Source organism: Cuculus canorus, chromosome 20, assembly GCF_017976375.1.
Source record: "Cuculus canorus isolate bCucCan1 chromosome 20, bCucCan1.pri, whole genome shotgun sequence".
Taxonomy (NCBI): Eukaryota; Metazoa; Chordata; class Aves; order Cuculiformes; family Cuculidae; genus Cuculus; species Cuculus canorus.
The window spans coordinates 3,028,172-3,054,452 of NC_071420.1; the positions used below are offsets into that span (position 1 = coordinate 3,028,172).

Below are 26,281 nucleotides of genomic sequence, written 5' to 3' on the forward strand. Positions count from 1 at the left end.
GCTGAGGGAACTGGGGTTGTTCAGCCTTGAGAAGAGGAGGCTGAGGGGAGACCTTATCGCTCTCTACAACTACCTGAAGGGACAGTGTTGACAGGAGGGTGCTGGGCTCTTCTCCCAAGTGACAGGGACAGGACAAGGGGGAATGGCCTCAAGCTGCGCCAGGCGAGGGTCAGACTGGATATCAGGGAAAAAAATTTTCACCAAAAGGGTCATCAGGCACTGGCAGAGGCTGCCCAGAGAGGGAGTTGAGACACCATTCCTGTAGGTATTTAAAAGACAGGTAAACTAGGTGCTCAGGGACATGGTTTAGTGGCAGATAGGTATGGTTGGACCCAATGATCCGAGAGGTCTTTTCCCACCTAGTGATTCTATGATTCAATTACCCTGCAGTATTCCAAGGGCTTTTCTGAGAGCCTCTGTGTGCTGTAACACAGCACCCAGCAGCCCCACCTCTTCTTTCAGTGTCTTCCCTTGTTTTGCAATCTTAGGGTTGTTTCCTCATACTATTTTTGCTTTGTATTAAACTCACAACCTCTCAGCAGCCCTGGAACACAGGGAAACAAAAAAACCCTCCCTTTTTTGCTCCTAAAAAAGTAAAAAGTGTAAAGTAAGAGATCATTAGAATCTAGCAAGAGAGCTGCACCGCAGCAGGGGCATTCCAGCTACTGCCCTCAGAATGATCACATGCTGCAGATGCCATTTGACTTGCAAAGGGCTACAAGCATCACAAATTTAATGTAGATCAACTAAACAGCAATAAGTTGTGGGCTTTTGCAAAACGCAGGCTATGGGTTTAGTCAAGAAAAAGCACTGGTTTCTCAGCACCAGCCTGTGCAACAGCATGAGGGAGCAGAACCCTGTGCCATCTGAGGAGAGGATAAAGGGCCTGAGGAAAGAACTGGAAACATGCCAGCTCCTACAAAGGTCGATCACAACCACTAATTGTTTGATCCACACATTCCCTTCGGAACCAGAAAGGCATTCATCTCCTGCCGTGTCTGTGGTCTGTACGCATGGAAAAGGGGCCAGTGGAAGCAATCCGCCTGCAGTTGGGAACCCTGCGACGGGAGCGCGCACAGAACTGCAGGAACCCCACCTGCTCCAGCTATTGCTGTCCACAGCCAGGGTGTTACTGGAGTTAAGCCTCTTAATAGTCTGACAAGGCAGCACTTGGCCCTGCAGGGCAAGCGGCAGCATATGCCGCAGCCTCTCCCTCTCTTCTACATCTGAATCCCACCACCTGCGCAAGCTTGGCCAAGTACACACACCAGCCTTGGCTTTTTCATTTTAATAGGTGCTATCAAAGAATGAGGGACAGTTATCAGACCTTCTGCCTTCTTCAGGAAGAAAATCATCACATTCCCCAGGGAGAAGCTTGCACTTGCTGAGAGCTTACGATCAGCGAGTCTGTGCCGGACAGAAGTGGAATGCTGAATGTTCTACAGCCACTGTTAAGGCTTCCTGACCACAGCAGTAGGTTGTTAACCTGAAAATTAATTCAAGGTGACCTGCAACTGCACACAACTGAGGCCTGGAACATGATAGCAGGTTCCTGCAGTGTTTTTAAAACAAAATGTTATTTACTGAAAGAGAAGAGTAGCAAAAAAGACAGGCTCCACACTAGAGTATTTGATCATTTCAGGATAAAGGTGCCAGTAGGGGATTACCTCTTTATTGAGACAAACAAATTTTATGATGACAAAGCATCACAGCTCTTTGTTTTATACTTGAGTTCAGGAGAAAAGCTAGTATTCCTTTGTGTATTCTTTTTACACACTGGAAAAACTCAGTCTTCAGACCAAAACCCATACTTTTACAAATACCAGCCCCTAGCAGCGGGCCTGCTGCCGGACTACAGGACATCACCTGGCTGAATACTGGATTGACTGCTGGGGATTTTTTGTTGCCAAAGGGAAAACATACAGTGCTAAATCATCCCTGACAAAAATTATGCATTGCTAGCAAGAATACGAGAACATTTACAAAATACTTTGCATACAAAACATCTTCACCGGGAACTATCGCTGTACAGAACAATACACAGAAGGGACAACACGGCAACAGAGAACGCAGGTGGCAAACATCCTTTGGAATTTAGAATCTGACAGTTCCACCATTAAAAGAGCACTTCCTACACGTTTTCCTGAGTAGTGCGTGAGCATGAAAACTGTAGAGCCACAATCACACAAAGTAAAACGAATAAAAAGTGACAGTTTTCTCCTTTAAAAAAAACCCAACCCTTAAGAAAATTTTATTAACAATGGCACTGGGACCACTGAGTTCCTTCTAAGAGGACGAAATGCCACAGAACTGTCAACACTGTATCGTGTCCTCATCCACATTTGTGGCCACTAAATTGTTGCCAGCGACACGTGGCAACAAAATTCAGCTTGGGAACTTTTTCTTGCTGCGTACAGCGAAGGAAGATTGCATTTGTATGCTTTGGTAGTCAACTTACCACAAAGCAGAAGTTTTCCTTCATTCCAGTCAGTCATTTTGCATTATGCAAACGTACCCAGAACAACTGCACTAAACTGCCTTTCCTCACAGTGGGAGCACAGCAGCCACCAGTATTACCCCGTTTCTTTAACTGGTTCACTTAAACCCTGTGCTCTTTGCTGCTTTCTCTCCAGATAGCGAGCTCGGGCATCCAGTATTGATTTATCATCGTTTCTTCGTTCCATCTTCTTTGCAGAGTTGTCTGTGACTCCTTCTGGAGGGAGAAGAGAGAGAGAAATATACTCTTCTGTGTCCAAAAAAAACCCCAGCATTACAATTCCTCCAATTTGTAAAATACCCAAAAAAACCCCCAACAGAATCTCAAATGTTTTTCAAGTCCCGGTCAGTCACTTGAATGACTTCCAAACAGAACAGACTGTACCACAACAGGGAGGAAAAAGATAATTAAAATAAATCATGCCTTAACTCTCATGTCAATTTTTTCAGCTGGGCTCATCCCATCCCATCCCCTCCCCGTATCTTGCTTTTGATTGTAACAGATACTACGCATCTTGTGTCCTATGTACCCCTTTCTTCTATAAATTACACATCTGAGACTCAGTTTTAGGTAGGAGAGAGATAGCACTGGAAGGAGGAAACAAAAAGCTTAGAATAAACAACCTTGATAAATTTCCAGAGGTAGGAAGAGAGGGAGAATAGCACACAGATAAAAGAGTGGGAAAAGTCAATACTCCACATCAGACACTGCTAGAAGTGCACATTCTTCCACTGAGCTGAGACCTTGGGAGTGCTTCTCCCAGAAGGAGAGAAAAGCAGGAAATATTCAGTTCAAAATAAATTTAAAATAATAAAAAAAAATAAAATCAAAGGCTCTGAGAGCTTAAGTGTTGCGTGAATGAAGCAGCTACTGCAGCCTGCTCTTAGGGCTCTGGGGCTGCACATTCTGTGTTATAAGGAAGGAACTTTAGTCAGCATCCACCCTCGGAAGATTTGTAATTATTCTAGTTTTGAGTCAAATAGTAATTCAGCTCATGCTGCAGCCTTCCTTCCATTGGGAACTAATTCAGCCTTCGTCAGCTATTCAGCCACCTATTTTTATGACGCTCTGAGAAACACAATATCCATAAAATCAATATTAATCTCAAATTAATTTACAATTGTCTGGTGAAGACAAAAAGTTAAGGGGGACAAAGAGACCAAACCTCAGCTCCTTGGACTTCAGATAAATAGATGAGGCTCCTCTGTCTTATTCAGTAACGCAAATATCCTTTCCAGCAAATTTCTAACCAAATCCAATTCATGTGTTTATCATTTAAAAAGACTGTTTTAAACAATAAGAAAGGACAGAAAGAGATGCTGGTCTGAGCATGGGAGTCTACATCTTCTCTGTTCTTAAGGAAACCAAAGAAAATCTCTATTGCCAGTGCCTATACCATATTTTAAAGTAATGTTTTGGAAGGGTCAGCTCAGGAGTAAAGAGGCCCTCTGCATACCTGGCTGCTCTATGAAACCCACTGACAGAAGAATTCAAAGAATGTCAAGCAGTCGGATCAGTTAGCAGGCACCAGTTTTAATTAAATCTGACTATTTAAACATAGTGCATTAAACTCATTGTCAGAATGAGACATTCACCAAAATGTGACACTTTCTCCATTGTGTTTTTTCCATTCAGGGAGGTTTTCTGGATTGTTTTTTGTTGTTTTTTTGTTTTAATTCTCTCCCCTCACCCCCACAGCCTTCAAGACTCCTCTCAGGACTGCAGCATTTTGGGTATTTATGGGTAGATACCCTTGGCAAACCTAATAATGGTTAGACTCAAAATGCTTTTATTCAACTCTGGATTAAAGTTCTCCTGTCAGCGACATTAAATCAGAAGTGGGGAGCATGGCAAGAACCAGTAAGCAAATGTCACTAAGCGCACACTGCTGAGGCAGGAAAAGAAGGATTGCAGAGCTGTCTTAAGACAAGAAAACAGCTAGAGCTACGCAGATCAAGCATGTTAAGCACATCCCAGTTAACACCTAGTAGTCCAGAATGCGTTCAGTGACTTAATATACACAGCCATGTCCACAACAAGCAAGAAAACTACACACACCACGGATACGTACTAGGAATGTGCTTACCATACTGCCTTTTAAGGTCCTCCTTAAGTTTCCACTTGGTTATTTCCTCTTCTGTCACTTCTTCCCGTGCCACGCTGCTCAGTTCATATGCATCGATTTGATGCAGCCTGGGCAACAAGTCTTTGACCCATTCATAGCGAACAGGACACACCGTCCGGACATAGATTTTGGACGTCACTGTGACATCATGGAAGATGATCCACTCAAGGAGAGTTTCCTGGTTATACAGCTAAAAAATTAAAATATTATTTTAGAACTGGTAAAAGAGAATGTTTATTTCTCCAGGACCTTCCCATAGGAATATCTTTCAATGCTCAAAATGTACGAATGAGATAAAGCTGACGTTACCCTGAATTTTCAGACAGGGAAACTGAGGCGTAATGACTTGCTTAAAACTGCCCAGGAAATCCAAAGAGCCAGAGGAAGGTCAGTCTACATCACATTCATTTCACAAGCCAAACATTTACCAAATTTGAAGAAGTAAAGCTATTCCCTGCTCTCAAAATGAACCCTGCAACAGTGCTGCTCCTGGCCATAAATTAGCACAAGCCAAACAGAAAAGGATGAGCTTCCAGGGACCTGCCTCTTATTTCTTTTACAGATCCTCTGCTACTTTAATAATAGAATTTGGTAACTTACTGTAGATGAAGGATGGATATAGACTATGCTGCCGTGTCCGTCCATCGTGCAGAATGTCCGGGCCGCAGATCTAAAAGGTTTGTGAAGAAAAAGATGATCATGAAACACACTTTGTTGTGACTAGACAGCAACACTGAACGAAGGAAAATCAGCAGCAGCAGCATAGAAGAAAATACTCAAACATATAAGCAGAGGAAGATCCAGAATTAAACTGTAAAAAAAAAACAAATGAGGAATATAATATAATCCATGTCATTTACCACAGTAACACTGCAGATATAAAACCACAATGATAAACAGGGTTTAGGATTGAAGTCTTCGACAGCCATAACAACTGGACATTTCCAAGTCCTTTAGTTTAATAACCGGAACTACTCATCAGCTTGAGAGGTCATTTCACAGACAGAAAAACTACTGTTCCAAGGATGTAAGTAGCTTTCCCAGGAATGTAACAGAAATCAAAAGCAAGGCACCCACCAGGCTTCCAGCTCTGTGCAGAAACACCACCTTCAGCTTCAACAGCTACTTTGCTACTTTTAACTACACAGAGTCTTACTATTCCGTTTCAATAAGCAGCTGCATCTTTACCAAGTATGCGTAAAGCCTTTTCCATTCAATTCTCCAAACTTTATCACTTACCTCCTAGCTACATTGATGAAGTAGCCTGCACACAGGCATCTTCTTAGAATTTCAGTTTTGGAGCCTTCAAATGTCTCTTTAGGAAAGTCTGGCAGCTACACAGAGAAAAAAAAAAACACAAATCATGATCTTTCCTAAAGAAAAAGCAGCTGTACCCCCTCCATCCCACTCTGGGTTTTTCACCCTATGGAAACCATAAGGAAAGGAGGAAAACCCGCCTTCTTGCTTGTTACTACCATGATACCTGTTAGTTACACAAACTACAGCGAGGACGCTCTAATAAATACATAAGTGGATTAGTTTCTACCAGAGAAAGGCAGCAGCCATCTGGCAAAGGTTCACTAGTCCAGTACATGTCTTTATATATAAACTTACATAATTATACATAAAAATTATATTTGCTACCTGCTTCAGTTTACTGATTATTTCCCGAAGCTGTTTTTCCACACTAAAAGCAGATTTTAAAGCTCTCCAATGGATCCAGTATTTCTGGCACCAAGCTGAAGGAGACTTGCTGAGAACAGAAATACTTGTATTATAAATAAGCCCTTTGTAAGCTGATGGCAGAAAGTTGCCTCTATTTTTTGTTACGGCCATACAAAGAAGGCAACCTACACAGCCAGATACTTGGTTAGGTTTAACAATAGATGTCTCGATAGAAATTTCAGACCATAATGAGGAATAAATCTGCAATTAGGGATGCGTACATACATGTGCATATACACAATATATTTAAAAACGATCAGCAGCTGGAAGTTAGGAGCAATGCAAAAAAACACTTACTGTAAGGAATCATTTTATACCTTGCTTTGCACTGTTCAAAAATATTTAAGAGGGTTGCAAAATCATTGCATCCTCCCACTTGTGAGGAAAGCTCCTGGTGTTGAAGTTCTGCCTCCTTTTGCTTCTGAGGATCACCTGAGGAAGCAAGTTATATCTCACTTCAGCAAAGTCATTTTTATTTATCGCTCCTACTTAATTTTCTATTATTATGTCTCCAAAGTGTGTTTGACAGTCTTGCTTTATTCATATTATTTTTAGATTTGTCTCTCCTCCACGGGTGCATTTACAGTTCTTCCCCTTCCACTGCTGCTGAATGAGAATATGTAGATGTTATTAAATCTGTGATTAATCTTATCAGTCAGCACTAGAGATGAAGACTTCCAGTCTCTTTGAAAAAAAGGTTCTACATATTACTCTCTCATGATCAACTCAGATGCCAACATGGAACAGGCGCCTTAAACAAGCAGCTCATGGGAACCAAGTGAAAGTTTTGCTTTGGGAGGAAAAACAAGACTGTTGAGAGCACCCCATCACGGCCCCATTTAGCTCTGCTTTTGTCCTGGTACTCAAATGCCATAGTGATGGAGGTCTTAAAATAACTAAGAGCCTAGGGAAAAAAGCAATTGGCGAGTTCAGCGGGAATTTGGCTTCGCTATATGCTAGGAAGGTACTAGGCAAAAGCAACATTTCCAAAGCGTTAACTCAAGTCTTAAATGCTTAAAAAAAAATCTCTTCCCCAGCACAACCTGTTCCCCTTAGAGAGGGGTACAGCTGCGAAGGCCAATGCACCGCACCACCGCTGTGCTGCAAACGATGTCAGGAGTTTGTGAGTATTACATGTAACACCAATGAAGTAAGGAGGCTTGTTCCTATACCTGCTGCCCAAAAGCAAATTCCTCCACAACGGAAGTCTCTCTGTGTCCTAGTGTACGGGTTGCTGGACAGTAACAAACATGTGCATTAGCTCGCTGAACAGATAACAAGGGCATACTGCCAGGTGGAGGAGGGGAAAGCAAACACACATTTGTGGGAAGAGGAAAGACCCCAGAGCAGACTCCAGGCTATCAGTACTGTCAGCAGTGCCTTGAGCTGTTGCATTAACAGGCACGGTTAATAGACTACAGAGATAACTGGACAAGGGCCAATGAGTGACTAGAAAGGACAAAGGTCTCCCTCATGCTACATATGAAGCCTACAGGTAGCACAGCTAGGGGGGGAAAAGGGAGCAGATGGGAGAGGAAAGGAGATAGGAAAGAGGACATGGGAGACAGAGTTCAGCACTAGAAGGAGGTGTTAGCTTGGAACCACGGCAAAATTACATTTTCCATTTAGAAAAACACTGGAAATGGAGGCAGTGACATGTTGAGCTTCTCACTCATAGAATCATAGAAGGTCTATTAACTTAAGAGGTCTATTTGGTTCAACAAAGTTATTGAACAGAAAAGCCAATCCAGAGGCGACCCCATTTGTTAAAAGTAAATTAATCAGTCGCTGTTGTCTGTAGTTAGAACAACAGCAAAGCATCTGCTGTGGTGCATTTTGGTTTCCTGGTGTTTTTTTTTAATTTTCTTTTCCCTCCTGTAACACAGTTTTCCCCTTTACAACCTCTCAGCAATCCACCCCCTTACACCTCACAGCCCTGGGACAAACACAACCCAATCCCATGCTATTTTGTAGACTTTGGAACAGCTGTTCTACACTTCCTAGCACGCAATGTGCCCTGACTCCAAGACCATAGGAAGCTGTAAAAGCATACAGGCAAAGTACCATTGTATATCTGTCCTAATCTCACCGTTCTTCCCTACAGATGTACTCTGGGAGACAAGGAACTTGAGGAACCTTCCTCACACTGCAGCCTGCGTGCTCCCAACCACTGCCTGAGACATCCCCATCCAAGGAAAAGTACCCACCCACCCAAAGCTGCTTTGGGATAAGGGGCTTCGTACCTGGGCGGATGAAGACGTTTTCCACAGACAGCATGGCTGCTATAGGAAGCAGCAGATCTTCACAGTCAAGAGAAGCAGCTTTTAACAGCGCACAGCTCAGGTTGGGAGGGAGGGGAAACTGCACCAGGAATTCACCCAGTCTTGTGACGTGGCCTCTCCTTATCCCAGGAAAAAGATTCAAATACCAGATTCACCAAAACTATGTTTAAATGTAAATGGGAACACACATACACAATGTCAGCCACAATATCATAGAACAGTTCGGGTTGGAAGGGACCTTAAAGCCCACCCAGTTCCAACCTCACTGCCACGGGCAGGGACACCTTCCCCTAGATCAGGATGCTCAAAGCCTCATCCAGCCTGGCCTTGAACATCTTCAGGGATGGGGGCAGTCACTACTGTGATAAAGAGCACAAAAGAAGCATTTCCCTCTGGCCTCAGCGTTCCCATTGTAACGCTGCAGTCCGTGTGTGCCCAGACAGGTTCTTTCTGGAGACATGAAGCAGTGCCACTACCAGCAGAGCATTTCACCTTTCTCCAGTTTGCTTCATGGCAGGCAAAGACAGATTTTTAAGTATATCAGATGCTTAAGATACGCTTTTGGGTTTTTTTTGCAAGAAGAATTCCTGGAAGCTTAGGATAAGATCTCGCTTCCTGTCCTGAGCTCTTGGATGGGCCTCACAGCTAGTGCCTAAGGACCTTCGTCAAAACAGTCTGGGATCTGCTGTCAGAAACTACAGCACAGAGAGGTGAAGTAACTTGTCTGAGGTCACTTGGGGTCTCCGGACAATGTGGAGAAATTAATCTGAACCATGCAAATCCTAAGCCACGCCCTAACCCTGATTTTATAAAGGGATATTAAAACCCACTAGCTAACTTCCTGGTCTAATGAAGAAAGATTCTACTGCTAGGGGAAGTCCCTTAGTCCATATAAACCACTCCCTAATACCAGTCAAACCATTAGATTCTAAATTCTTGTAGCAAGTACACTGATTTACTTTTTACCTGTCAATAGCATCACACTGGTAAAGTTCCTTGAGAGCTTCTAAAATGTGCCTTTCTTCAGGGCGGTCCAAATAGGGAAATCTATAGTAAAAAACAAAGTAAAAAAATCTCACTGTTCAGACGCAGTACAGCATTGTTAGTTTTTGTATTTATAAAAATAGTTTTGTAACTTTCCAGTACCAATTTCTGACCAAAGTGCACATAAGCATCTTCAGAATGTGGGTGTGTTACAGCCTCAAGCTGAAGAATTACAAGGACAAATCCATGCAAAGGTGAACTGTATTTTCTACACGTGTATGATCCTAAAATTAAACAATCCTGCAGAGATGAAGCTTTTGGGACTAAAAAAAAAATAAATCAATATTTTAAAGGAACATTATTAACTATTTAATTTTAGAGAGAAGGACCTAGTTTTGGCAGAACCTCAAACTGAACTTGAGTTCAAGATCCAATTTAGCATTAAAGACTGAGGAGAAGGGCAGAAAAGCTGATTGTATTGAAGTGTCACAGTTGGCCAGGGACCTAATCCTGTCTCCTGCCAATAGGCTGCTGGTGCCGGTGCTGCCTTGCGCTGAGACTCAGGAATAAAATGATAATCCCCTCTCCTCCATGGAGGTTACCTTATGACGTCATGCACAGAAAGGCACTTCAAGGTCAGGATCACAGATGTCAGACTGGTTCTCTTGATCTCCGGGACTGTGTGATCGGGCATGCATTGCTCCCAGAATTCTCTGCTGTATAGCCGATAGCTTTTTCCAGATGATGTCCTGCCAGCTCGGCCAGCTCGTTGCCTTGCTTCACTCCTGCCAAAACAGAAAGGCAGGGGAAAAAAAAAAACCCTCTTGATCCCTTCTGTCACTATTCAAAGCAGCACACTGTAATTATGATAATTAACAGCAATTTCTATGCTTGTAGATGGCAGGCATAGATTCATAGAAGGGTTTGAGTTGGAAGGGACCTTAAAGACTATCCAGTTCCAGCCCCCCTGCCCCAACTGAGAGGTCCAGCTATACAAGAACTAGCAGAACAAAGAAGCATTTCTATGCAACGGAAGATTTTTCTAAGCTTCTCTGAATCAGTCTGTTCTATTTAGCAAACAAGACGATACGTGAGCCACTGTTCAGACTACAGACAATGCATTGGCAATTCCTTCTTAATGCCTGTATCATATGGGAAATTCTGTCCTGAACCACTTTCTATTTAGCAGCAAATAAAATGGCTTTAGAACAGAGGGTCAAAGCTGCCCACCCCTCCTCTTTTTCATTTTTTAAATATCAACCGATACACAGTATTGTCACAGCAGCTCCCAGAAGCACCGAGCACGTAACCTTTTTAAAACTTACTTTGAAATGGGAACCACCTCCAGTATGTCCAAACCGACTCGGGGGTTATGATTCAACTGCTTCACAAACCCACTATCTACTACATATCTGAAAAAGATTCATACTCGGTCAGAGAGGAAAACAGCAGAGGTCTCAGCAGACACACAAGTAACTGCCACACGCGAGAGATCAGAGCAAGAACACGTTTAGCCTACAATCGCTGCAGAGAGGCAGTTGCAGCACCCAAGGAGATCAACAGAGCTGAGATTGCATTTCAAATTAGGGTCCAACAATACAGTCTCGTAGATGACTAATATAATAATATCAAGGGCTTTTTTATTCACTACATGCTCAGAAAAGGCAACAGGTAACCACTGGCCAGGCATAGTAGCAGAAGGAAGTCTGACATGTTTTTCCAAATCTGGTAGAACTTCCCAAATTATTCCCCTGTTACAGCTTTTATGAAGGATAGGACACGGTACCTGACTCCTTCAATCGTCAGCGACGTTGCAGCAATGTTTGTGGATACCACACATTTCCTAATGCCCGAGGGAGCCGGCAAAAATATTTTTTTCTGTTGATCTAAAATGACAGGCAGGCAGACAGCGTCATGTTACAATGCTCAGATTTCAAACCACATCTCATACTCAAATGGTTCGCGAAAGTGCTTTGAAGTAAATCAGAAAGTGAATCACATAACGTTTTGAAACATCAATTTGGTATTGTTTTAGCATATGTCTGAAATCAGAGAATAGCTTTATTGGTTGCATATTCAAAAAGATTTCGAGATCAAGAAAGCCTGACTCTCCTGGGTGTTTCCTGACAGAGCTAGGAAAAACAAACAAGATGTCTGGTCTTAATAGAATCTTCACGAAGGACTTGAAGGGTTTTAACAATCGGAGCAAGTGAAGGTGGACATGAAAAGATTCAATTAACCTTACATTTCCAGCAAATCTGCTTTTAACAGGTAACAAAGCAGCACATACAATTGCCATTAATTCCTTTGACTTTCCAAGGGAAAAAAATTTTCTCTCTTATTATACTTGAAAAATATCAAAATCTCTTTAAGGAAAAGTCTCTCTTGTGTATTTAAAAATATTTAAGTACAATGGCCTCTCAGAATATATCACAAAAGAAAAATAAACTCTCACTCTGAGTCAGGAATCCAACACCAAACACAGAGTGAGGAAGAAGCTACACCTTCCTTTTATGCAACTTTTCATTTGGCTCTTTCAAGAAGATAAAAATTTTGCTCCCTGTCTGCAGATCATTACTGGATCTTTCCTCTCAGCAGTATTTCCAGAGGGAAATTGCTGTCCTGCTCTTCTGAACACTTATTCAGCCTCTCAGCATTCTACATACCGCACCCACACATTTAAACATTGCACTCAAGCTCGTCTGAAAATACAGTGTCTGTGTTCAGTGAAGGTCAAAGGGCCTTTGTTTTTAGCTCTTCAAAACGAGCTGTGGTACTGCTGCCAAATAAAACCAACTGACTTGTTCTGATAATACCTACTTTTTGATGTTATATAGCACTGTACTACTTCTATTTTCCTTTACAGTCCACCCTCATCACCAAGAACGTCCCGGCAAGATCTTTTCCATATAAAATAAAATAAGAGGGCCTAAATAAGACATCTGAATGTTCAGTCACACAATATCCCCTTCCTAAGGTGGAGACGCTGATGCCACGCAAAGCCATTTCCAGTGGATATGAATTTGAACTGGTGGCTTCTGTGCAAGTACAGAGAAAGCCAAAGTTTGATTACTTTACAAACACCAGAAAACAACACATAGTGCTACAGTATTGTGACAATTGGGTTAATGAATGCCATTTTTTCCAATCACAACAGAAACAGTTAAACAGGACACCGTTTATAACTCTTGCAGTTCATATTTATGCGAACTAAGTTCCATATGACATTACATCCTCTTACCTGTTGACATTGAGCCATACAATGGTAAGATAAGCAGGCCTTCCACAGACCGATCATGTACTTCATACCGGTAATCAATCAATTCGGCTTTCTTGAAAAGCAAGTCACAAGCTCTTTCTATCTCCATTTGACCTAAAAAAACCATACAAGCACATTCAAGTGACCTACGTAGCTACAACTCTACCCTCCTAGTTTGCAATATCCTTAAAGAAGACTTTTTCCAAGAGTCATCAACACCGTTACAGGAAGAAAGCAATATTTGTAAGGGCTAGTTTAGGGACTGACATCCAGTCCTTCCACAGTGCCCCTCACCAAGGTTTTTCCTTAGAAGATGACTGCATAAGCACTTGGTCCATACAATGGACCATACAAGGGCTTTGCAATTGAAGAAATTCTCCCTTCCTGAATTAAAAACAGAATAAAACACAGACAATACAGAGTAAATCTGGCACAGGAAAAAAAATCTGCATATGCTCTTTTTAAGTTAATGTTTTTCTTAACCGATCTCATAAGCATTGATACACGTAAATGTGCTCTGAAACTTATCACTTCACAGGACGATGTGCATCGACCTGCAGCTTTCCCTTCTCTACTTACTGCTCTGTGACAAATTGACAGCCATTGCGGAAGGAGGTACTGTTTTGCTGGAAATGCCTTGCTTCGCTTGGAATAATCATCAGCTGTTCAAAGAAAAACTCTCACCTGTCAGGAAAACCAAGATGTCACCTTCTGGTTCATTTAAGTGGATGTTCAATGTGACTTTTACAGCCTGAAACAAAAAAACAAACAGGCCAACAACAGCTGGAATCTCACTTATCCTTTGTCTAAAACTCATAGTACTAAATAATCCTTCCCTCTATCCCGAAGAGATGCTAAGAACATGGCAATACAGCTGCTAACTCTTGCGGTCTTTTTGCAGACAACAACCCTATAAAGAGCAGAGAACAAAACACAGAAACAAAGTAAACCACACCAGACCTCTGTAACATACGCAGAGCTGCCTACATCCCTTGGGCTCAGCAGGCTGCAGAATATCTCCTTGACAGGATAACTTCTTCCTGGAATATGCAGCACTGAACAGTGTCCAAAGAACTCTGAGAGCTTGTCTACCTCCAGGGTGGCTGACATCACCACCACTTTCATGTCTGTCTTCCTGTCTGATGGTTTCTTCTGCAGAAATAGTTTCTTCAGCAAACCAAATAAAATGTCCTAATGGAAAAACAAAAGTGACTTATATCAGTACCCCAGTTATCTAAGTGCCTGGTGAACTTGGAAGGGACTGATCGTATCCCACTGATAAGAGCGAAGACAGAAAATCACATTTTCAGGGCCTAGGCATTCACAAGAATACACACACTTAATATGGGTTATCTTATAAGCATACTAATGATTTCTAGACTGTAATGAATTTTTTTATCAGCTCTTCTCACAGAATCCACATAACTTTAAATCCTTTGGTTTTCATTTTTATACTCTCCTGGTCAAGTCATTTGCCAGCAGTTACCTCAGGCCCATTTCAAAAAGGCATCACCTTTGTCCAGCGAACGTCACCTGACTGAGCACGCACTCTCCTTTATTGTCCTATTTTTTGTCACAGCTTCAGCACGTTTACTTGAATCTGCAGTGCTCCGGATTAAAAAATCTGCTTCTTTTACTTAGGCACAGATGATGGATCAGTAATTTACCTCATCACCCTACTTCAATTCTTTGCACTACCCTCAGATGCTTCAGGACAGAAATGGAATTCAGAAACCGTTTTCCCTTTCCCCAGCTGGACCAGTAGATTGCTTACTGGTTGTCTGACATTCAACACAACCTCTTGAGGACTAAATGACTCAAGACTCACTTTGCTTGCCACGGAAGGGTCAGAGTGACATTTGATAGCTTTTGGTACTTAGGTCAGCCTAGACACTGCCACCAACCCAGAAATCGTAATCTCTTTGCACAGTCATGTACACACCCTAAGAAACACGAGGCCTTAGAACGAGTGAGATGTTTCAGGGCTTGGTTTATCTGTGCGTGGTTTTTATAAAATCCGGGTTTGTGCTCACTGTGCTGGATTCGAACTCCAGGAAATTTTGGGTAAGTATCCAATAGTCAGCCAAGTTTTAACTGCTTCCAAACACAATTCCAACAGGATTACAGGCCGCGTCTTATTTTCAGGTTCTGTGGCATGTAATAAATGAAGCAGCAATTCTATGGTTGTAGGGCAGCAAAAGGATAAAGTACATCCATAAAAAGAAGTAAAGTAAATCCACCAAAAAGAAGCAAAAGAAGTGTGTAAGCAGACTTCAGTAAAGCAGAAACAGTGACTGGAAAAGACAGATATAAAGTGACACTCACAGTGCTGAGGCTCCGCTCATGAGCTTCATCCAAAATGATGATACTGTACTTGCTGAGCAAAGGGTCTGCCAATATTTGCCTCAATAAGCAGCCATCAGTCATATACCTGATGGCAGTATCCTGAAAGGTTTAAACAGACATTCAGCTGTTATCCTGGATTTTTACTTCAAAGTAAACACTTTAACACAGATCATGTATTTGTCCACAACACACACTGAGATTGGTTATCATGGGCGCTTATGCACACATTTGGAAATGTTTCACTTGTAAGGTGTTCAGAAAGATTGATCAGATGAATTGTAGGATAATTACAATTGCAGCTTCACCACATCAGGGACAGATGGCTTCTCACAGCTCCAAGACCTGCTCCACACAAAGCCTCAGGAGAAGGAATAGGGCTGTGCCACTCCACAGGGAGAACCACAAGCAAAAACTGAGCTGCGGTGACACTGACACCACCAGACCCTCCCACGACAGCACCAGTGGGAACACAGCCCTTGGAGCCCTACCTCGGTGGTGCAGTCATCGAAGCGGACCTGGTACCCGACAACACTCCCCAGCACACAGCCCATCTCCTCGGCCACCCGCTGCGCCACAGAAATGGTGGCAACACGCCGGGGCTGGGTGACACCGATGGCTCCATGCTTGGCCAGGCCTACAGGAGAGGTCATAGAATCATAGAATAGTTTGCAGTGGAAGGGATTTCAAAGCCCATCCAGTCCCACCCCCTGCCATGGGCAGGGACACCTCCCACTGGATCAGGGGCTCCAAACTCAATCCAGCCTGGCCTTGAACCCCTCTAGGGATGGAGCAGCCACTGCTGCTCTGGGCAGCCTGGGCCAGGGCCTCACCACTCTCACAGTCAACAAATTAGTTCTTATGTCCTTATGTCCAGTCTAAATCTGCCCCTCTCCAGATTATACCCGTTCCCCCTCGTCCTATCACTCCAAGCCTTTGTGAACAGCCTCTCCCCAGCTTTCCTGTAGCCCCTTCAGTACTGGAAGGTCGCTCTAAGGTCTCCTCAGAGCCTTCTTGAGGCTGAATAACCCCAACTCTCTCAGCCTGTCCTCTTACAGAAGGTGCTCAGCTCTCAGATCATCCCTGTAGCCTCCTCTGGACCTGTTCCAACAGCTCCATCTCCTTCTTACATTGAGGATTCCAGAGCTGGACACAGTTCTCCAGATGAGGCCTCACAGGAGAGGAGCAGAGGGGCAGAACAGAGGAGAGAGAACCAGGACGCCGAGTTGTGCCACTCAGCCTCAGTTTATGCACAAATACCTACAGAATACACATAGGCTCGCAGTTTATTAGCTTAGAAGTCTAACCACGCCGTCCTGGTCCACCACAGGCCCAGCCCACCCTGACGCCGCGTCCCCTCGAGGGGCCGGAGCGTGACTCGCATTTACTCTCGCCCTTTCCCCACGTTTCGGGGCCGCGGAGCAGAGGGGCTCTCCGGGCTGTCCCCTCCCCGGCCGTTACCTGCCTCGAAGAGGTACTTGGGCAGCTGCGTGCTCTTCCCGCTGCCCGTCTCGCCGGTGACGATGAGGAAGGGCCGCTCCCGCACGGCCTCCACCAGGGCGCGGCGTTGCCGGCGGATGGGCAGCACGGCGGCCTCCATGGCGGCAGCACCCCCCGGAACCGGACAGTGCCGCCGGCGCGCCCTGATGACGTCAGTATTTATGGGCGGTCATTACGCCCCGCCTCCCACAAGCCACGCCCCCTCGTCAAGCCCCACCCTGCCAGCCGCCAATCACGCCAAAACCCGCCCACATCATGTTTCGCCCATTCAGATCCGCCCCTCAAGCCTCGCCCCTTCCTCAAACCCCGCCCCTACTCAGACACCGCCCCAAAACATCCTTGCACAAAAACACGCCCCCACTAAACCCCGCCTCCTCTTTAACCCACCTCTGCATTAAGTCCATCTGCCCCACCCATCCCCCTAAGCCCCGCCCCTCCGTAGCCTACGTTCTGCCTCAAGCCCCGCCCCTTCTCAAGCCTCGCCCACATTGCCAGTGCCCCGCCCCAAACCCCGCCCACCCCTCGTCCCATTAAACACCGCCCCAAGCACCGCCTCCTGTAGCGTCAATCAAGCCCCGCCTCCTCAAGCCCCGCCCATCCATAGTCAACGTCCCGCCTCAAACACCCCAGCCTCAAGCCCCTTCCCAATAAGCCCCGCCCACAAGCCACGCCCCATCCACAAGCCACGCCCATGTTTCACAAACCACGCCCCCACAAACCACGCCCCGTCCCCTCCAGTCTCTCCCCCAGCAGCATCTCCCCCCGCCCCCCATTAGCCAAACCCGTTATTTTTTTCCCCCCCGCTGCCGCAGTTGTCCCCTGGCGCATGCGCAGCCCCGCGCCTCAGTTCCGGCCCCCCCCCGGCCTGGCGCAGTCACCCTGCGTCGGGAAACTGAAGCAGGACCAGAACCAGCGCTTCCCTCCCGCCGGGTCCGCGGGGCGGGGAAGGGACACGATGGCTGCAAACAGCTCCATCGACCCAATTCCCTGCTCCAGCGCCCCAGAGCGTCGGGATCTGCCGCCCCAGGCCCGGCCCGAGGCCTCAGCGCCTGTGGGTTCATAGAAGACCTGAAGGTGGCAAGCGACGTACGCCAAAGGCGAATCCAGCTTGTGACCAAACCTCCCTGTGCTTGGGCACTGAAGGGAGAGAGGATCTGTTATAAGTTGATATAAGTTGAATATCATGTATAGTTTTTGTGATTTTAGAACTAAAGTATAGGATTAGCTTGAATGATTACCTGGCCTGTGCCTGGAAACTTGTGCCTATCTAAGGACTTCTAACAGGGCTGCAGTTAGAAAGAGTGTGACTGTATGTAATGAAGCCAGACAACAAGGCCGAGCGCAATAAGAGAAGAACCAGCTGGGACCAGGTGCAGCTTGAAGAGATGCCCAAGGAGTCTAAGAGCAAACACAAAGAGAGGGGAAAAGTTCAACTGTGAGGAAGATCCACAGCTTTCCTCCCGAGACCCTCCAAGGGCAGAGAATGTGCACCAAGGGGAGTAAATTCCAGGGCTGATTATAACAGACCCTCCCTGTTCCAGGGAAAGCGATGGATGTGTGTGTTTGGACTGTAGATCCCTTTGTGAGCGGCACTGGACGGTGCACGCGCATTAGGTGGAGCGATCCCCTTGAAGAACCCCTTACTTAATAATCAAATTGGCATTGATTATCGAGTCTGGCTTTTCACAGCATCAGCATTGGGTTTTGCCTGTACATCACACCGCTTGTTTCCCTTACAAACCCTGTCTATGTTAGTGTTAGAGAGGAGGGTGCTGGGCTCTTCGCCCAAGGGACAGGGACAGGACAAGGGGGAATGGCCTCAAGCTGCACCAGGGGAGGTTCAGACTGGACATAAGGAAAACATTTTTCACCAAAAGGATCATCAGGCACTGGCAGAGGCTGCGCTGGGAGAGGATGGAGTCACCATCCCTGGAGGGGTTTAAAAGATGGGCAGACAAAGTACTTAAGGACATGGTTTAACGGAATGGTTGGACTTGATGATCTCAGAGGTCTTTTCCAACCTGGTGATTCTATGATTCTATATACTAATGCCATATTGCCGTTAGTAAACCCCTCAGTACATAGTGATCATACACACTGCTTGATTTTTTCCTGCTGGAAACTTCAAACGTACCCTCCTTTCACTTTTTGGTCTACATTTACTAATTACTTAATGGTTTCCATAGGCATATATGTATGCATGAACACCTGCACACCTGCACACTCTGCTTGATTTTATTTAAATCACATACTGCTCTTGGCAGATAAGAGAGGTAGGTAAGGTTTTTCAATTTTCTTTTTTTGTCCTCCTAGCCTGGGAATAGCAGGTTTGGATTTAATCAGCCTCTTTGCAGTCCTGAACTTTGTCCTCCTGGAATACAGGACCATTCATTTAAGGATTTCCCTCTGTCTAATAAACATTAATGAATCACACTCTACAATTCCCTTGTGATCTTATCTCAGTTTCACAGATGGGGAAAACAGAAACAAATTAAGGGGTCTGCACACACCACAAATCAAAGGCAGAGCTGGGGGAAGGACCCGGTAATCCTAGCACAATTCCCTGCTCTAATAACTCTGTAAAAATGCTTTCTGCACATGCAGCTGCTCTGTCCATAACAGTCCATGGTTACTTTCAGGCTGTCTTAGAAGGCTGAAATTGCTCTTTTCCTAAGGTTTAGCTTTACTCACAACTGCAAATTCTGTGAGGTGACAGAGGGCTGCAGCTCCGCCAGCTTCCTGTACTGAATTGTGCCTGAGGAGATCTTTTTTCCTTGTGGGCAGAGGATATCTTTTGTCTTCTGATGAGCAGAGATGTTGCAGGATATGGAGAATATTCCAGTCCCTACCTGTACATCACAGGTTATCCATCTTCCCAGAGAGGAGGTCTGAGTTCCTGGGGAAATTTCTGGTTTTATCTGGAGAAAGTGGTTCATTCTACGATAAACACAACATCCCCTGGTGCCTGTGAAGAAAACCACATCTATTAATTACATTGAGCGAGTCAAGATAGGTCATTGCCTTGTGCCTGGAATCTCCAAGTAGGGCAACTTTCTAGAAGATCCATCCCTCAGCTGTAATTTTGGTACAGACAAACCGAATAAACCGATGTTCCCTGCAAGCTGCACTCCTGTCAGGCAACCGGCAGTTTTTCTGACAGCCAGGATTTTTGTGGCACTGGCTGTGAGTCATTATTGAAAAGGTGTTATTCTTAAAACAGAGGATGAGCGCTGTCAAAAGGAGGTGTTAGACACAGCAAAAAAAAGCCCAAACCCCTTTCACACCTCCATCTGCCGTCTTACAGTGCCTCGCTACGAAACATTTACAAATTGACAGGTTTTATTTCAAATTTTGCTCTGCTTGTTAAAAATTGCTTCTTTTTGAAAACAGAATTGAATGCCCTAGCCTTTTTCCTGCATAATTAATAGGTTTTCCCTGTATTTAGCTCCACAGAAAACAACAATTTCTCCAATGCAGCCTTCTGCCAGGTTACTCATAACTGCATTCACAGGTTTCTGCTAAAAAAGTCTGCAGGAAATACAGCGCTGCAGGAATCTGCCTTCACTTGGTCTGTTCAGCAGGTGGCAAGGGACAGCGTATGGCCAGATCCAGGCTAGGAATCGCTCTGCCAGAATAAAATACTGGTATATCTACGCTGGAAAAGGATTTGCAGTGGCAATCTACACTGGGAGCATACCTCAACTGCAATCGTCTGTGTGATCGAGGCTCCGTAGAAGCTCCTCAGCCAGATCTCTCTCTTAGCTGCTGCTGGCACGGAGGATAGTTGCTACAGCAATTCCTCCTCCGCTTGCTGTTGGCCAGACAACCCTGCATAGCTTGTGTTGAACCCTGTCCTCTTACCCTTTCCTGAGCCAGTTGGTCCGAGGGTGCCACAGTTTTGTCTCCACGTGGCCACAGACGCGGACCTGACCTGCAGTGAATCACAGTTACGGATTCAGGTCTCAGTGCCTCAGTTCTGCAAATGTTTCTGCACAAACCTTACTGTATCCACTAGAAGACACCTGGCTTACTCCCTGCTACTCTTAAAAGCCTGTTTTCTTTTGTCTTTACAGTTGGTCTATGATGGGCCAGCAACTGATTCCGTGAATTTACCACCCTCACACGTCCGCCTGCACCCCCCTGTTTAAATTTAACTGCAGCGTCAGATCTGCAGCTGTTTCCGAGGCCACATACATGAACGGTTGCTGCTCCCGCCAGGTGCGAGTACGAATGAAAAGGTCGTAGGCTGGGGGCGAGGATTGGGCTCTGGCTCAGCTGTTTGCATTCTCACACAGAGCACGGTCAATCCATCCGTCAGCCCGCACACACGAGCCAGACAGGTGAGGAGCTGAATATGGGAAACAATTCAGTGGCGCTCGTACAAAGCCACGACCAAAGACGTGCACTCTCTGTGGTTTAAAAAGAGCTTTTAGAGCAATCCTCCAAGCAGCCCGTGGATCAGTGAAATTATCTGCACAGAAATATAAATGCAGAATGGCATGGGAACAGTCTCCCCGGAGACTGGGGAGGGTAGATTGAAGAATACCTAAATCTTTAAACGGTGCCTGAGATTTTTGTGTTAAATTGGAACATTTTCTTCCCACGCTCAGCTAAGAAGATGAAGGCAGGCAGTTACTTGTGGGCAGTTAGCACATGCACTACTGAGAGCAATCGGGGCGAAAAAACCCAGCAGATATGGACTAGACACGTCTCCCTGGGGCTCTGCCTGAAGTATTTCACTAATTCAAGGGGTTTTGTACCTGCACTAATGAAAGCTGGTGGCTATTTTAAGACCTCCTCACGCTTGCACTTCTGTTACAACTTGTGAGAGGCTTCTAATCTATTTCTGTATGTAAGACATCATTTCTGACTTATCAAATGTGCAAAATAATCAATAATTCACTTAGGCTTGACTTTACCATTACCGTGCACCAGGGCTATGATTTAAATATATTTCTGTGACTGTAAAATAGGCAGATATCCTGAACTATCCTGGAATTGTCCTCTTGTCTCTGGCAGCACCTCCCACTACCCAGAGTAGTTTTATTTCCACAACCATTAAATCCAGGACAAAATACTACCCTTTTGTTCTATATTAAGACCATAGAGTAAAAGCAGCTGACTGCTTTCCAAGCCTGTGTTCTCATGGAGGGGAATACGGGGTGAAGAATCAACCCCTGGCATGAATTTTTCTAATAAGAAGTCATTAAGAAAAGCCAGATCTCCTCAATGCTCTCCCAGAATTGGGTGGTGGAGACACCTGTAGCCTTCCTCCGCTTCCCATGGCCCTCACAGTGCCCGGCGGTTAAAGGCTCACCTGTGATTACAGTCTTTCCTTCCATAGCCTCGTTTTGAAGGACCCGAGATTCATGTAGCTAAATTAAGAGGAAAAAAAGCAGGTATGAAATCCTCCCGTCCCTTCCATCCACCATTGCTGTCACACCTCCTGAGTCAGTAACAACCTAATCCCTTATAGCACTCGGGTCAGCTTCTTTCGTAGCGGGGAGCTGGGCTCCAGGAGATGAAGAAGTGACTTGGCCAAGGTTACACATGTTGCAGAGGGTTCTCAAAGTGAGAGCCACCCAAGTGCCGTGTCCCCGAGTTAAGAGGTCTGGCTAGACCCTACCAGCGTTGGAGCTCCTCCTTACCGGAGGCTCAGCCTTGAGATCCAGAGACAAGGAGACAGGCCTATCAGAGAGACCACCAACAAACAACTCACCTATTTTGTCCCTGGGTCTACAGCCCAGAGTTTGCATTTTCCAGTTTCCTTTTGTCCCTGTGTTTAACCCTTTGGTATCATCAGCTGTGGTGTCTGCAGCATCCAGCGAGAAGGGCAGGGCGTGCGGCAGCCACGCATGTCCTGGCAGTGGCTTCATTTCATCCACCAACCCTGAAAAAAAAACAAAAACAAAACCAAATCCACAGACCTGCATAATTGTGGCCCTGTTATTCATAGACCTTAAATTGTACTCCTTCATGAATTTTAATGTGCAGTCCATTTTCTTTCCACTAATCCTACATTAGGCTGGAAGCCTTTATAGACCACACGCTTGCCCTCCTCAGCTCTTTATTCCCTGCAGCACCGTGGCTGCTGTGTCCCCAGGCATTGCCCTTGTCTCAGCTGGTCTGACAGCCAGGCTCAATCAACTTTAAAGTGTTTTCTTATTAGATACTCTATTTTGTGCATCCCTAACAAAAGCAGGAGGCCTGTTGAATAGACATCCTGCGAACAGCGGCTTATTTATTTTGCCCGTGATTTGCCAATCTGTTGGCGTGCGTATTAGTTGCACGGCATTTGAGACAACACCTGTCTGTGAATTTTTAAAGCTAGTCTTTTGTAAATCTCTTTTTTTCCAGCTAAAACCGTCGCCGCAAGTCATCAGGAACACGTGAAAGCCTGCCAGGAAATTTGCCTTTCCAAGCAGTTGCAGAATTTCTGTGTTGTTACTGGTGAGCGACACACAAGAGCAAACCCCAGGCAGTTGAACACCACTGTAGACCATAAGATGCTCAACAGCCTTATTTTAAATGGTATTTAGATTTGAAAGCCTGACGGGACCATCAGATACTCTAATCTGACTGTCTGAAAAACGCAGTGTGATCTTGTTATTTTCGCTACTAAATTTAGTGATTTGTTCAGCTGGAGGGATGCTTCCAAACAGAAGATACCTAGACTCAATTTGAAAAGATGATAAAGCCTCGGCTTCCTTCGGCAAGCCGTCCCAGCAGAATCGGTCTGCCAGGTCTGCTCTGAGGAACAGAGCCTACAATAAATTGAGGCAAAATGCTCTTTTTGTGTTAATTGCTAATATATCAGGCCCTGCCCTTCCATGTGTCTAACAACCCTTATTAGAAGAAAAAGCTATATTGTATAGTCCTCAGCTATAAAGTTCTAAAAATAAGTGAACTTTAATGTATAAATGCAAGTTGAGGACCTTTCTAGCCCTGACTGTAAATGTTCCCAATTGCCACTAATTTCACATCACTTGCAGAACCAGCTGTAGTATTTCTTTTCCAAAATATTCAGAATATATGCAGTGTTTTAAGGATTCCAGCCCTGGGGATACTTTGTGCTGGCGTGTGCCATTAGTGCAACAGGCAGGCAGGCACACGCAGGAATGGATCTGACTTAAAATCTAATTTAACTTAAACAACACTGACCTTGTGAGAAGTGTGGAGTCCGAACCCAGCCTGCAAATTCCATCTGTTTCTTATTTCTGTAACAGGCAAGCTAAAACCCTAAATCCAAACAGCTCTGAGCTTTGAATCCAAATTTTGCAGCTTGAGTCCATTACTGGGAAGGGCCATGGCTTGCCCGGCACAGACTCGCGTCTTAAATTGGATGCTGGGATTTATAGCACAACGTTAGATGAAGGAGACCTATTGTTGGTTGACTAACAGCTAGTCTAGGAAAGCACTGGGAGACAGAGGTCTCTGTGTTGGTGAATAAGTTGACCCACCCCTTTGCTCCCCCTAAAACCATTATCACAACCTTTGTGGACTGAGTTTTGAGGGTTAATCGGTGCTTGGGAGCCACTCGAACACTCCTCTGCTGTTAGGAGGGAATAAAAACCTGTGCTAACTCTCTATGTTAAGCATAATTTTAAGTTAGTTTTTGCTGGGTTTTTTGCTGCCATTTGGTGTAAAAAAAAATACCCTAATCTGTAAAGCAAGCAGCTTTTCAGGTTTCTATAAAAAATAAAAGAAAGCATATTCAGAAAAAGCCTTTTCTCTGTCCTTTAAGTCAAAAGAGCAGAGCTGGTGAAGCTGGGTCTCCGAGTGCAAATGGAATTTGGCAAACCATTCCCATTAGTGCAGGATAAACGCGTTAAATATATAACAGATTGAGTACAGCATAGGTTAGAAAATAAGTGCAGAACTGCAAGGGTCCTAATTATTTTCCATCCATCTACCTTTACATTAAAGCAAATTGTGATGCTTCCCCAGATGCTGAGTAAATTATTGAATTTTTTAAGTGATGCTCTGTTTATAGAATTGCGATTACTCAGTATTGGCCTTTGTTTGGAGAAGAATCCCTGTCCGTCCTCACTAATGGCTTCTTCTGATCTCATCCGACATGGAGGATTTCCTGAGCATATTAAAAATATTATTCACTCTGCCTTTTTAGCTTAGCTAAAGATTTAATGAATTCAGCATTAGAACGGTATGTTTTGCTCTGTTTGAACTAGATTTACTCTTTACTGTGCGTGCTCTGTTCCCTACACAGGCGCTAGGGGAGATCTTCACAGGCTACGTTATAGACTTTTTGGGGTAAGAATCTCGATATTTGGCACAACAAATATTTGAGCATATGAACCTCAGAGTATCTTTGACATAATACCTCCTTGTTAGCTATTTTTTACCTGGTGGTCATTTGCGCCCTACCTGGACTCCCCATGGAACAGCTCAGGTAGAACCAGAAGCTCCTGAGATGTTGGTGGTCCGAGGCTGGATCCATCCCAGCCTGGACAAGGAGAGACACCCACCTCCCACACAGCTCTTTTTCACTCTGTATGAAACACGTTTCAGCAAACATCCAGTTTGTATTTGCTTTGCTGCAAGGAGGGTGTCTCAGAGTTTGTGTAAAGTCCAGGTTTCCTGGCTTAAAGAAAGCCACGAGCCTCTGGAATCACATTCCAAGACCAGGCAAAAGCAAAAGCCAAGCCAAGGAGATATTCAGACCTGCTGCTGGTGTGTTCCTTAACTTGGAAAGGCTCGGAAATAATGTTCCTTACACCCTGAAGTGAACAGCACAACCTTGAAAATGCTGCCTGCATCTGGGATTAGATCCTTTTGCAGCGCATGGGTTTGGGTTTAACCTCGCACCAGTATTCCAGTGCTGCACTCCGCTCTCCCCTGGGACCACCAGCCCTCAGCTTCATTCCAGGCGATTTGCCACCTGAATCCATCACTCACTCCAAGATTTAAACCTTCTCTGTCATGGGGCAAACCTTGGGTAAATCATTTCGCTGACCAGGATTTGAGATCTTTCTTTTTTTTTTCCTTCTCCTGCACTTTAAGATATTTAATGGAGATGCAGCAGTGGACACGCTCCACTAAGATGGATCATAATGCCTTTAAAAAAGGGGAATTATTGATTGCTGGTCCCACGCCTCGCAGCGTGGGGCTCTACGCTGGCTCAGCTCACCACGCGCTGTGGATTTTAAAGCACGGGGATGCAGGTGGATTCGAGCCCCGTGTCATGGGGAACATGACAAAGACTCCTCTTTTTCAAATAAGTGGATATTTTGTGAGCTAATTCCAATGCAATCTCGCAGACACAGATCCACTCCTCCCCACCACGCTGCGGGAAGGATGGAAACCTCCCTCAGGAGAACAACACCAGATACCCACTGCGATCATTTAAATGCCATATCAATAAGATGTGGAAGCCAGAGCCGTCAGTGGCTCACAAGACGCCCGACTCTTACAGTGGGTACATGGGCTCCATCCTGAGTGCAGGTCCTCTCCAACCGAGCACCAGCCGAAGCCCTACGGCATCAGCCCTGCGCAGGGCGGGATTACATTACCCCATGGAGGCGTAACAGAGACTTCAACCTAATTTT

The 26,281-nt window shown here is 44.9% G+C and overlaps 1 protein-coding gene and 1 long non-coding RNA gene across 4 annotated transcripts; both read right to left on the bottom strand.

The window, feature by feature from the left end:
* Positions 1-1,285: 1,285 nt before the first annotated feature.
* DHX40 (DEAH-box helicase 40) lies at positions 1,286-16,871 on the bottom strand. Of its 3 annotated transcripts, none has more exons than XM_054085257.1 (17): positions 16,677-16,871; positions 15,707-15,852; positions 15,198-15,317; positions 13,833-14,063; positions 13,557-13,623; positions 12,855-12,986; positions 11,400-11,499; positions 10,939-11,025; positions 10,216-10,398; positions 9,596-9,676; positions 8,591-8,748; positions 6,665-6,779; positions 6,267-6,375; positions 5,862-5,956; positions 5,223-5,292; positions 4,584-4,812; positions 1,286-2,710 (listed from the first exon to the last, which is right to left on the bottom strand). In XM_054085257.1, the coding sequence occupies exons 1-17, from the start codon at positions 16,813-16,815 to the stop codon at positions 2,574-2,576; spliced, it is 2,199 nt and encodes a 732-aa protein (XP_053941232.1). In that variant the 5' UTR covers positions 16,816-16,871; the 3' UTR covers positions 1,286-2,573. The 3 variants fall into 3 exon arrangements, with proteins under 3 accessions (XP_053941232.1, XP_053941231.1, XP_053941233.1); XM_054085256.1 differs by having other exon boundaries at positions 1,288-2,713; positions 16,677-16,870; XM_054085258.1 differs by having other exon boundaries at positions 1,289-2,713; positions 16,681-16,863.
* Positions 16,872-18,529: 1,658 nt separating this feature from the next.
* On the bottom strand, positions 18,530-22,252 carry LOC128854173 (uncharacterized). Its single transcript, XR_008453127.1, has 3 exons — positions 22,033-22,252; positions 20,577-20,646; positions 18,530-19,680 (listed from the first exon to the last, which is right to left on the bottom strand). It is a non-coding gene; the product is annotated as an uncharacterized LOC128854173 (long non-coding RNA).
* Positions 22,253-26,281: the final 4,029 nt, after the last annotated feature.

What these genes read in the sequence shown, in the direction of transcription:
- DHX40 (XM_054085256.1), bottom strand. Translation starts at nt 16,815, where the DNA reads ATGGAGGCCGCCGTGCTGCCCATCCGCCGGCAACGCCGCGCCCTGGTG. An exon ending in TCTGTGCATGACGTCATAAG is followed by an intron (nt 9,677 to 10,215) that starts GTAACCTCCATG and finishes TTTTTACTATAG; the next exon opens with ATTTCCCTATTTGGACCGCC. An exon ending in TAATCAGTAAACTGAAGCAG is followed by an intron (nt 5,957 to 6,266) that starts GTAGCAAATATA and finishes TTCTCTGTGTAG; the next exon opens with CTGCCAGACTTTCCTAAAGA.